This window comes from Trachurus japonicus, chromosome 23, assembly GCF_045865225.1.
Source record: "Trachurus japonicus isolate A0001 chromosome 23, Traja_1.0".
Taxonomy (NCBI): Eukaryota; Metazoa; Chordata; class Actinopteri; order Carangiformes; family Carangidae; genus Trachurus; species Trachurus japonicus.
This window is the reverse complement of record NC_140929.1, coordinates 20,905,685-20,918,639: the sequence shown is the minus strand read 5'-3', so window position 1 is coordinate 20,918,639 and position 12,955 is coordinate 20,905,685. Positions and strand designations below refer to the sequence as shown.

Below are 12,955 nucleotides of genomic sequence, written 5' to 3'. Positions count from 1 at the left end.
TGGGAATTAAAGTGAAACTGGGAAAACGTATCAGTGGGCTGTGTGTCTGTGTGAGGGGATTAGGCCAGCATCACTCTCACTGGGTGGGTGTTAATCAAGATGAAATGAGTTTCAAACCATCAAGGACACATACAGCCTCAGGAAATGAAAAAATAACTTGTGCTGAAGCTGGAATAATCTTTTATGTAACACACGGCGCTCAGGTCTGAGTGATAGAAGTCGTTCAAGGCTCTTCCATCACCAAACACCAGATGAAAGGACATGTTTTTTCCACCCTCTTTTGCCTGTTTTCCTGTTTCCACATGACATTAAAGCCAAATGCAGGAGAATCGGTCTGATTGATAACAACAGTGTGAGATGTGAGAGGCCGCTCCACTCGCTGCTGCTTTAGGAAGACGGAGCGTCCACTTCCTGTATGTTCTGCTGCTGCTGCTGCTGCTGCTGACCTCAATCAGCAGAGGGCAGCAGCTCCTCCGCCGCGCAGGCTGCTGTTGTTTCAGCAGCCCCCCCCCCCCAGAGCTGTAATTACACTCTGAGCGTCCCGTACTACTCAGGCCCCCGGGGCTTCAGTCCATCCCTGGCACGGCATAAGGTTAGACAGCGGTGAAGCCCCCCCAACCCCCCCACCGCCCGCCGCTCGCTGCATTACTCATCCGTCTCTCTCTCTCTGTTTCTGTTTCTGCGCTCAGACGGGCATGTATGTGTGTGTTTTGGAGTGTAAATCACGACCTGCGCTCCAGCTGCACCTCAGCGAGACTAAGGGGATGGGTGGGGGTGGGGGGGGGGCAGACAGGCCTGGCCATGTTGTGTTTAGTTTTTTATAGCGGCGGGGCCCAGATGTACAGCTGATTCAGCCCAAGGTCTCCCCCTGTACCCGCGTGAGTAACAGTAAGGCTGCACAGACTACACACAGACACACACACAGACACTTTTAATTTTTTTATTAGATCCTCTCTGACTCCTCAGTCTGCTCAGCCGTCCACCGCTCCCACAGGAATCCACATCCAGATCCTGATTCAGCTCTGATGTGAACTCTCCTGATCCGCGATGATGCACTGCAAAAACTCAAAATCTTTCTAAGAATATTTGTCCTTTTTCTTGTCAAAATGTCTCATTTCTAGTCGAAACTAAACTCTTTCCACTTAAAATAAGACTCATCACCGAAAAATGTACTTGTCTTTAGATCACTTTCACTTGTTCAAACAAATATTCACTTGAAATAAGTAGAATGATCTGTCAGTGAAGGCAAGTTTTTTGTGCTTGTAATAAGGAAGAAAAACTTGCTCCACTATCAGATTTTTCTACTTATTTCAAGTGAAAATCTGCTTGAAAGAAGTAAAAACTGTCTAAAAACAAGCTACTTTTTAATGTGATGTTTCTTATTTTAACTATAATGAGATTTGTTTTGTGACTAGAAATAAGACAAATATTCTTGCTTGAGTTTTTGCAGTGTGTAAGTCCGACTGTGTGTAGTGTACCTGTTGGTCGGCAGCAGATGAACTCTCCGTCAACAAAACGCCAAAGAACGAGGTGTCAACGTCCACACACCTCCATCAGCATCTGTGTTTTATCACCTACACACACACACACACACACACACAGACACACACACACAGCAGCATGAAGCCTGTGCTCTAGCTTCTTCACACCTCGGCGTTGACCCAGGAGGACGAAGCAGAGTCTTGAACGGCCTCGTCCCATTTGCCCAAAACACATTCACACACATTTCGACACCCTGCCTCGCAGTACACATGAACCGCTCCATCAGACCTGACACCTTGTTGTTGTGCATTTGTGCACCAGCTGCGTGCCAGGGTGTGTAAAGGCTTCAGGTGTCTGGGTGAGCCGTCTCGCCATGTGTGTGTGTGCATGAAAAAGAGCCACAGGTTTGATTTTCTACTTTGTCTTTACTGAAATTGTTAAACATTTCCCCCTCTCTGCCCCCCCACTATTAGACCAATCAACATATGGGTGACAGTTGCACCCCCTTCCCCTCCTCCCTGCAGTCTTTCAATATACAGGTTTCAGTTTAAACATCTGGCTGAGTGTGTCACTATTGATATTCTAATTGATCACCCCCCCCCCCCTCCCTTTCAACTGATGAGACTGATAACAGCTCTGTTAGAGTAAAGAGCAGAGAGTGCCGGCCCCCGGAGCGCAGGGCCCCGCTTTGATTAATGAGCCAACAAGAAACAGCAAAGGAAAAAAATGACTTTGTAGTTTAGTTTTTTTTTCATTTGAAGTTTATTAAACAGAATTAGTCGTTTAGTTTCAGAAGCTGATACCAGACATGAGAGAAGATCAATGGGCTGCAGCTTTAATGACTTCAGTTTCATTAGAAGCATCGACTACTGAAACATCTGAAAAACTGCAGCATTAAACTTCCCTTAGTGCCACTGTTAGAGATAGTGATTTATACCTGATTATATGACCACAGTAACGTGATAAATGTTATCATTCTAATAGCTGCAACATAAGAGGCTAATTATCTACATATGCTGTTTTCATTACTGTATTAATGATCAAGTATCAAGTATTTTTTTTTTTTAGTTATGTTGCATCAATCAGCCTTTTAGAATATATTTTAAAAGTCCAGAAAGAGTGAGTATCAAAGCTGAGTTTCACTCCCCCTCCCCTCCTCTCTCTCTCTCTCTGTCCGTCTGTGTGGTCACATGCGCATTTTCTTTCTCAGTTGTATTGATATTTAAATGTTGGTATCAATTAATTAATTTCTAGTCCCGGTCCAGTTCACCAGCCTGTGACCTGTGTCCAGTTCTCAGCTGATGAGACATGACATGTGTCAGTAGAAATATGATGATGATGAAAAGTTGATTTAGCTTGATGAGTGGATTAAATAATAATAAGAGCTGTTGCCACTTATTTTCTATTAGGGATGTCACGATTACTTGTTTTCACAATTAATCACAGTATTAAACGCCACAATTAATTCATCATAAAGATTCCTAAATAGCATCACTCTCCAAAAAAGATAATGTCAGAACCATCTCGACAGATGTGGCGCCAAAGTAAAGGTAAATGCACAGATACTGGTCCATTTACATGTAACATTGAATTGGTCGGAATTTAAAAGTATGCGTGTCATTTGTAATAATAATAATAAAAACAAACGATTTAAATAAACTTAAACATTTGGTATAGATGACAATTAATGACTTGAATAATTCAAACACTTCCCCTGGGGAATATACTTAGTCCTTTATTAATAGATACTGTGTAAATAATTAGCATTGTAATTATTTACTATATTTGATTTTACACATTCATAGTGTTGTGAAATTAATGAATGCATAATAATCGTGATAATCGTAATACTGTGATTATTTCTCTGACAATAATTGTACTAAGACAATGTATAATCGTGACATCCCTATTTTCTATTATCAACTAATTGATTCATCTTGATCTTTAACAACTTCCAGGTAAATTAACTTTTAAAAAGTCCTCTATATTTGCTCTTACTGCAGCACCACTAGTATAACTTTTATTAATAAATGTGGGGAGTCCTCGCTCGTAAGGTTTCTGTCATAAAGAATCAAATCAAAAGAGCTTTTTTTGAGCCTTAAATGCCAGTTTTATACAGAACTTCATTATTCTTTTTAAATCCTAACCCAATTTCTCCATCTCACCCTGTCCTGTATTATGTCAGACAGGGTTCAGCTGTTCTCAGCTTTGCGTTGGCTTCATGGGGGCTGTTTGTGTTGTAAGCTTTACCTGTGACCTTCCTCAGACTTCTCACTACTGTTTTCGGGGGAGTGGATGGAACCGTCGGAGCATGCAGGCAGCCTGCGCTCCCTTCCAAGTAGAAACCCAGTCCCAGTCCCGCCTCATCTGCAGCCCTGCAGCCATGAGGGCCGAGCTAGGCTCCTCCCCGTCTCTCCTTCCAGTATAAAACCTCTCCCCCCTCACTACACCTCAGACCAAAGTTTAGAGAGAGTGTGAGGAGAGCTTTCAGAGAAGCTCTGCCCCCCGAGGCAAGAAGAAGAAGAAAGAAAAAAGGATCAGGAGGGGGAAGGTGTATTTATTTATTTAGGTTTTTGTGACTCTCGCACAGCCTTTTGACTTTCATCGACTTTTTTTTCTCTCTTGTGGATTACTTGAAAAACCGACTCGCCAGGATTAAAAAAAACGGATATCGTGTTTTTACTGAAAGCTATGGTGGCTTACGATGAACTGGGTAGCTTGGTGCCTATCAAACGGACTCTGCAAGTGATAGACTGCCAGAACCAAGCCAACAAAGAGTCAGAGGTGAGATGCTGCTGCTGCTGCTGCTGCTGCTGCTGCTGCTGCTGCTGAGAACATGTTGTATCTGCTCTATCTGTCTCTATCAGTAAATGTTTGACATGGACTCGTTTAGATGAAGTCATATCTTTTGTGTCATGTGTCAGATTGCGAGTGAATCAGCGCCTAACCCTGTTCTTTATCTGAGCCGGGGTGTGCAGTGTGGGTTGTTGTGCGTTGTGTGTGTCCCTGTGGGAGCAGACTTTGAACCTTGAGCCCGGGCGCTTGTAGAACAATGCTTGAGATACTACCTAACCTGGAGAAGTTAATCATTGGATTACACTGCACCTGAATGGAGCTGTAAACAGTCAACTACCACCAGCACCTCCACCTCAGCGGGCGGTGGGATATGGAGAGATCAGGATAAACAGTGAAGCAGCAGGGGGGCAACTCTCAGTCAACAACTTTGCATCCTCTTCATCTAGAAAACGCTTTTTTCCCTTTGAGCTCTGAAGTCAAAGCTCTTCAGGTTGTCTGATGCAAATTGAGCACAGAGAGCATTCCTCCTCGCTACAGATACCGTTAAAGACACGCAGGTGTTGAATAGCCAGGTGTGTGTGTGTGTGTGTGTGTGCTCTCTCTGCACGGACGAAAGCCACAACTTCCTTCCCCCTTTTCTGAGGTTCCCCCTTTAGGATGATGTGGTTTCATTGACGGTAAACCGCTCCATAAAGGAGAAGTCTGACAACAATTTGTGAAGTGAGATCAGAGACAGTCCCGGCTTCAGTCCTGCGTTTTTTTGTTTTGTTTTCTTTTTTGGTTTTCTTCTTCTGTGCTGACCTCCACTCTTTCATTCAAGGCTGCTAGTTGTGCGCTGCAGACACACACTCAGGGACACATCTGGGGATTTAGCTCCCAGCACACGAGGTCACATCAAAGAGAAAGCGCAGGGCAAGCTTTAGGGTTCCCCCTGGAAAAAATAAAAAACACACTTTATGAGGTCTAGGAGTTTAAAGAGCACATATGTGTGTGTGTGCGTGCTTCATTGTTTCACTGATATTTGTTTTGCGGCACAAACCCCGGATCCGTCTGGTTTTCCTGAAGTGAACCAGACTTATTGAAACTCCGCAGAGTTCCTGGGTCAAACTGCCAGGAATAGCAACTTTCCCCCGTCTGCGCTGGTTCACTTTACAGCTGATCCACAATGAGAGGCTTTAGTGGCCTTTTGTTATTCTGGGGCCAGTCCCAAAAGGACAGGAAGGGCATAATGGCCAACACGCTTTTCCAATGTTGACTTTGGGAACCCCCCCACCACCACAACCACCACCCTCCTCCTCGTCCTCCCAACTTTTACTTTTTGTTTTTTACTTTTTTTTTCTTTGTCTTTGATATTATTAAAAGGTCACAAATTAAAAGCAGGAAACCTCCCCAGCCTCAACTTTTTTTTGCGTCCTGACTTGTCCCAGCGTGTCTTGGCTGACCCCCGCCACTAGGGGGCTCGGCCAGGCTTTTGTCTGGCTCTCCCCATGCGGAGACCCCGGGGCCACGGCGGGGACCGTGACTCAACCGCAGCCTGGGCTGTAGCTCCCAGTCAGGCCAGCACCAGACTTAAAGTGGATGTGTTCTGCAGCTGTGTGTCTGCACGGCCCCGCGGCCTCCATGACGGCTCTGTTTCCCAGAAGCGCTGAGCCAAGGCAGCAACTCCCATTTGGCCTGAGTCAGGAGAAAAAAAAATAGCACAGGCCACTGCTCCAACGCTGCTCCATTTCCACAAAATAAAAAGCAAAAGGCTTCATTAGTGTTTGGATCATATTTAGAAAAGAAATGTTTTGTGGGGAGTGCAAACTTTCAAACTGTGGAGATGCTAATTACGGGCTGTGGGTGTCTCATCCTGTGGGCTGAAATCATTACTTCAGATCTTCACTTCTTTTGATTCCTGTGGCCTGTTGTTGTTGGCAACAGGCCCAGCAGTTCTCTCCTTTCTCCCAGCCTCGGGGCTGTGTGAGGGGAGGAGTGCAAGGAGTAGGGGAGGGAGGGAGAGGAGGGGAGGGGGGGTCACCTGGCCCAGGTGTGGTGCTGCTCTCACGCGAGGCTTGTTGAAGAGCCTGTCTCGACTCGCAGCCGCGGAACCCCCCCCTGCGTCGCCGCACTCTGTAAACACTTTCGGGGGATTCACTGTCTTGTTTATGACAGTGAATCCCCCCCCGCCCCAGACTCACACAGAGGGTCTGTTTAACTTTAAACACTCCTGACACACTGCCACACTCTCCCATACTGCTTTGTCTCCACGGGAAAAGGCAGCAGAGTGTTTTATCTCACACTGTTTTGAGTGACGGAACAGATCCATTCTGGAGTGGAGTTGTAGCTGCTGCCGGGCCAGATAGTAGCAGTGTGTGTGTGTGTGTGTGTGTGGGGAGGGGGTGTTGAACAGCTGAGAGCAGGGTCTCGTGCATTCCTGGCATTCCACCAGACCTCCTTCCCCTCTGCAGATCAGCAGTCAGAGAGAGAGAGAGAGAGAGGGTCTTTGTGCTCAGACTCTTCACATGATGGAGCCAACAGCTGCTGCAGCCGCTTCCTGCTCCTCCGTATCTCCGTCCGTCCGAGGGTCCGCCAGTCTGTCTGGGCCCTCGCCCCCAAAGCGGAGAGTGGAGAGTCAATAATTAAAATTAATGACTTGATTTACTGCGTTCGGGTCGCGAGGGAGCGTCTGGATCGGCGGCCGAGGTCTTAACACTTGGCATCTCCGATCGATTTGTTCTCTGTTGTTGCACAAAGAAAGAAAGCACATTTGCTGTGATAAAGCTGCCTGACTAATCCCTCCTTCCTTTCTTTTTTTCTCCTTCTTTCCTCCAAAGGAACCCAGCAACAAGCGTGTCCGTCCTCTCGGCAGGGTGACGTCGCTAGCCAACCTCATCTCTCCGGTGAAGAATGGGGCCGTCCGGCGCTTCGGCCAAACCATCCAGGTAGATCTTCCACCGCCTCCCTGCAAACGGACGCTCCTCTTTGCTGTTTAATGTGTTGTAATGAACTTGCAACATGTCTGACATCTGGGGTTTCCTGTTTTCCCATCCACAGGCCTCATTTCGGGGCGATGGCAAGTCGCCGGGCGTGCCCCAGAAGCCTTGCAGCAAGGCAGCGGCCCCAACACCGCCCAAAAGGAGGAACAGCACCCTGTGGTCGGAGACGCTAGACGTCCACCAGAAGGGGACGTTCTCCACAAAGGAGATCAAGAGGCAGGAGGTGAGAATCTGCACCGGGTCGTTTACATACAGTAGAAAAAGACAAATAAGGGAAAGGAGGGGGGGGGGGGTGCAGCTCTAGACGAATGAGTATTGAGAGTCAGACGCCCAGAGAGCCGTGGATTCTACCTGTCTGCCAGAGTAGCTCCACATATCCCTGTAGTATTTGTGTCAAACGCTACGATCGGTGCCAGAAGTCCTCCAAAAACCCCCTTCTGTCCTGCACGTGTCATAAATCGTATCCAACTGTCAACATCCATAAAGTTTTCACCATGGAGACAGAGAAGCATAGTGAGCGAGCGGCCAGACAGACTCTGGGAGTTTGGACCTCAGTCGTCTGGCTCCGCCGGAGCTTCAGATTCAGTCTAATCACCGTCAGTTGCAATCATGTAATGACATCCTGATTCATGTGTTTTGCTAAAAAACCTTCTCTCTGCTCCTCCTCCTTCCTCAGGCCATATTTGAGCTGTCTCGTGGAGAACAGGACCTGATTGAGGACCTCCAGCTGGCACGCAAGGTTTGTACTTTTAAACCTCCGAGGCAAGAGGGAGTACATGCAAAGCAAACAGATTAAATCAAAGTCTGGCAGGCTCTGGGCTCAGCCCGGCCAGGAGCTATAAAAAGACAGGAGCTATTCCTCCGTCTTTTTTTCTGCCGTACCCCTCTTGCTCCTCGCTCAGCTATTCTTAGCATCTCGATCCCCCGTCGGCCTGTTATTTGTTGTCTGACCGCGTTGTGCTCCGCTCCCGTCCGCAGGCGTACCACGACCCCATGCTGAAGCTCTCCATCATGTCCGAGGAGGAGCTCACCCACATCTTCGGCAACCTGGACGCCTACATCCCTCTGCACGAAGACCTGCTGACCCAGCTGTCCAAGGCCACGGGCCCAGACGGGACCGTGGGCCAGATCGGACGCATCGTCGTCAGCTGGGTGAGCGTCTTTTCATTTTCACAGACTCTTTCACAACTCTTCGCTTCTGTTTGATATTCTGTATTTCAACCGAGGCAGACAGTTTTGTTAACATGTTTCTTCTTCTTTTCTATCTGCAGCTGCCCCGGCTGAACGCCTACAAAGACTACTGCAGCAATCAGCTGGCAGCCAAGGCGCTGCTGGACCAGAAGAAGCAGGACAGGCGGGTGCAGGACTTCCTGCAGCGCTGCCTGGAGTCGCCCTTCAGCAGGAAGCTGGACCTGTGGAGCTTCTTGGACATCCCGCGCTCCCGCCTGGTCAAATACCCACTGCTGCTCAAAGAGATCCTGAGACACACTCCGGCCGAGCACCCCGACACCGCCAGCCTGGAGGAAGCTGTAAGTCCAAGACACAAATACAGTTTACCACAAGAACCAGCATCATCTTAAAATATGACTGAAGTTAATCATTTCATTCCTCCTGCTCTCAGATCACCATCATCCAGGGCGTCCTGTCTGACATCAACATGAAGAAGGGCGAGTCCGAGTGCCAGTACTACATCGACAAGCTGGAGTATCTGGACGACAGGCAGAAGGACCCTCGCATCGAGCAGTGCAAGAGCCTGCTGTGCCACGGGGAGCTGAGGAACAAGAGCGGAACGGTGAGCAACACACACACACACACACACTTCCCTCTAAACAACACATGGCCCCTTTGGCCGCCAACACACATCAACACAGTAGTAGTCAGGCGGTTACTACCTGCTCTCCCCAATCCCCCAACCAACCCATGATATAACCGTACGAGCATGAGCCGTAAAATCTTCCAGGAAACTTTTGTTTTGATGTTTATGTAATATATCAGCGTTCTGGTTCTAATATTTCTCCTTTTTATGATCCCCCCCTCCCCCTCCCACCAGAAACTGCATGTGTTCCTGTTTACCGAGCTGCTGGTCCTGACCCGCCCCGTCACCAGGAACGAGCGCCAGTGTTTCCAGGTTTACCGGCAGCCAATCCCAGTGCAGGACCTGGTGCTGGAGGACCTGCAGGACGGAGACGTCAGGATGGGCGGCTCCTTCAGAGGCGCCTTCAGCAACGCAGACAAAGGTGAGGCGGCGTCCCGCGTCCAAGAAGAAATACTTACACACCTAACTGAGATTTATCTTTTGTCTCCTCAAATATATCAAGTTGCTGATCTCATCTTTTTTTTCTCTCGATCTCCTTCAACAGCCAAGAACATTTTCCGTGTGCGCTCCCAGGACCCGAGCCAGGCGCAGTCCCACACGCTGCAGGTCAACGACGTCTTCCACAAGCAGCAGTGGCTCAACTGTCTCCGCAGCGCCATCTCCGTCCACCGGCCCCTCGCCGAGCCCTCCACCCCCACGCTGCCCGCCAGCAGCGCCCGCACCAAGCGCTGCCCCTCCTCCGTCTCGGCCATCGTCCACATGGAGGAGGTGGACGAGAACCGCCTGCAGCCCACGTCGCAGTCGGCCCCCAGCTCCCCCTGCAGCACCGCCACGCCCAGCCCCACCTCCTCGTCTCCCTCGTCCTGCTCCTCGGCTTCATCGACGACATCGTCATCGTCCTCGACGTCGACGTCCCCGCTGATCTCGTCCACGTCGCAAAAAACCAAAAAGGACAAGAAGTCTCTGTGTTCTTTAGGGAAGAGGAAGGAGACGATGGTGTGAACTGAGCTCACGGGGAGAAAATGGACTCCAGGGTGGACTTTTTCTTTTTGTACATAAATTCAAAAACAGCGCAAGTGAAGCGCGGGACTTGTATTTATGTATGTCTGCGTGTGTGCGTATTATTACAACAGTGTTCTGTGTTACTGTCCTCTTTGGCAGCTATTTACCTCACCCCTCCTTCTGGGCGCATCCCACAGAGATGCAGACTTTGAGGGGAGACGCAGGCCCTCCACACGAGAAAGGGAAGCATAACGAGAAGCAAACACACTTTGCTCACACATTTTTTTGTGTCATAAGTGAGTTTCTTGAAGGTAGAGGTGGTGCATCAAATCCTGTTTACTCTTAATTTGATATTTAAACATTATTTTAGACCTTTTTGGGGGGAGATAATGAAAGTTTTACATTTTTTATATCCTAAAATCGATTGTAGTATTATTTTTTTTTAGATATATCATAAAGCAGCACTGTTTTAGCTTTTAGGTGAAGTTATTTGAAAATTTGAGTGTGTTTAGGAGGGAATAAAGAAAGAGAATCCCCAAACAGATGAGATGTACTACACAAAGCTACACACCTTACTCTGTAAAAGTCTGATTTTTACATTAATGAGATCTTATTTTTATACATTCCTGAAATGACAGATGTTTGGACCCAGACATTTTTTATTTTTTTGCAGATTCTGCAGTCAGAGGCATTAATTTAAATCCCTAACAGATGAGATTTCATTCTCTCTCGGTTAGAACAATAACAAATCATCAAATGTTGAAATCGTGTAAGAAACGAGGAGTTTTGTTTCCACACAAAAAAATTTTTTGAACTGAGCCATGTTGGTTTTTTTAAAGCTGACTTTTCAGAATGAAACACAATGAAACTTTTCAGTGTAGCATCTTGCATGGAGCTGTAGTTGTGGGCACTGCTTGCGCCCGTCGAGGCAGCAGGACGTTTTAACTTGTCCTCAGAGGACGGGACAGTTAAACATGTAAAGGACTTGAAATGAAATGAAACTAGGAGAATGTTGTCAGAAGGCCGAAGAGATAAGAGACGAAATGGATAAAGCTATGTTTTGGAATGTGAAATAGATTGTCACTGCGAGATGTGTAAATCCAACAACTTTCTCTTGTGTAAGTTGAGGTGATATCTTGTCTGTGTATGGATGATGGATGGTAAAACTCAAGTGAGTGTAAACATTGGGAAAAGTATGTAGGGGAAGAGATATGAAAAAGAAGGTTTTTGTATGTGCGCAAAAGATGTTTTTGTCAGTGAGATGGAAAAAAGAAAGGAAAAGAAAAGAAAAGAAAAGGCAATTTGCTGCCACAAACTGTATTTAATAAAAGAACAATAAAAGTCTGTGTAAGATTTGCATCTGAACTTTTGGTTTTGTGTCTTTATGCTTCACTCTGACTTAACATTGGTGAGAAATGAAGGAGTGCCCCTAACGAAGGGAAGAGCAGACCACGTCCATAGATTTATGACAGCTTAACTCCAAACTAAACAGCTAGTTTCATGTAGGTGCCAAGAGAAACATTTCCAGTGAAAGAATTAGTCAGGATTTGCTTTTTCAAACTGCGACATCCCTGCCTGGTCCCTGCTGAGAGAACTTATTTGTTGACAGAGTCTTTACGGGAGGAAACAGCTTTTTATCAGGTCTGTGCTTTTTGGAAGAACTGACAAATGGTCCAACAGACACCGTCAGACCGAGGTCCCAAACAGGTCCATTGTTTTACATTTCTCCTGTGTTTTATCTAAGTTATTTAAAGCTTCTCTCTGGAGCTCTAGTTAAAACAGGTTGGTGTCAGCCAATCAGAAGAGACGAGGCTCTGAGACTCTCTTCTGATTGGCTCACTGTTTTCTTAGTGATTGAATAAAAATAGAGCAGATTTCAGGTAAAACACTCAAAAAAAACAAGTCCTTCAAGTGTTAGAGGGTGAATCTGGGTGGGTGGGGCTTGGTGACTGTTTTGTTGTGACATCACAAAGTTACAGAAGTTAAGGCTCAGTTTGTGAATACAGGCTTTTCTCTGTGGACTGAAGCTTTGATAATATCACAGTATTATACGACCTGGTTTAAAATCAGACTATACATGGACATCTAACTTCATATTGTATGGGGCTAAGCTTTAACAGACAGACTGAGGTTTAGACTGGAGGGACTGCACACTTCACAGTGGTGTATCATTTGGTGATGATTCATCATGAGAACAGTGATCACCAGACAGAAAATATAGACTGTGAACTCTTTAAGTGCAACATATAAAGTATTGGCCAGAATGAGGCAGATTTTCTTCCTCTTTAATTTGTCCACTTGGCTCAACCCAGATGCTGCTTGTGATTTTTATTATGTATGTTATGTCTTACGTCTGTCTCTCAGAAACTGAGACATTCTCCAAGCATTCGCTCATGCTCTCCACACAGTCGCCCATTTACTTTTAATGGAAGTTGTACACAAACCAGCTGTACAGTTAATGAAATGGATGTTGTTAAGTTCCTGGGTAGCCTGTGACGAATGTCAGACAGTAGTGAACAGAAGAGGCTCACAGTGTGTTTAAGCTCTCCTCTTTGGGACATAAAACTTATACATCACTTCAATAAAGTAAAGTATAAAGGAAAAGAACTAAGTGCGCTGTCTCTTTTCTCAACTGTCTCTGCTACAACAAAATCACGGTGGTCACAGCAGAAGGGCGTAAACAAACCATCATTTAAGTCTCGTTATTTAAACCACAAAACCAAAAGTGACTCAGATGAAATGTTGCTAATTAGCTAGCAAAGTTGCAGCTAACATTTAAACCTGGTAATGTCCCACTAAAAATACTAACTGTGCTACAAAACAAGCTAAGAGCTAATACTAAACAGTGGAAAACTGTGAGCTAATCACTACAGTAGGTCAC

The 12,955-nt window shown here is 46.4% G+C and overlaps 1 protein-coding gene across 3 annotated transcripts in view; it reads left to right on the top strand.

Annotated features, from left to right (window-relative positions):
* The window catches only part of net1 (neuroepithelial cell transforming 1), a 39,265-nt gene extending 27,826 nt beyond the window's left edge, over positions 1-11,439 (top strand). For 2 of the 3 annotated variants that reach the window (XM_085769893.1, XM_085769894.1), the window contains exons 4-11: positions 7,095-7,202; positions 7,315-7,479; positions 7,933-7,995; positions 8,235-8,408; positions 8,528-8,785; positions 8,878-9,048; positions 9,307-9,493; positions 9,617-11,439. In XM_085769893.1, the coding sequence (XP_085626019.1) occupies positions 7,095-7,202; positions 7,315-7,479; positions 7,933-7,995; positions 8,235-8,408; positions 8,528-8,785; positions 8,878-9,048; positions 9,307-9,493; positions 9,617-10,074 (1,584 nt within the window). In that variant the 3' untranslated portion in view covers positions 10,075-11,439. Of the gene's footprint in view, positions 1-3,935; positions 4,267-7,094; positions 7,203-7,314; positions 7,480-7,932; positions 7,996-8,234; positions 8,409-8,527; positions 8,786-8,877; positions 9,049-9,306; positions 9,494-9,616 lie in introns of those variants that run through there. The other variant, XM_085769895.1, reaches the window with a different exon arrangement.
* The last annotated feature ends 1,516 nt before the right edge of the window (positions 11,440-12,955 follow it).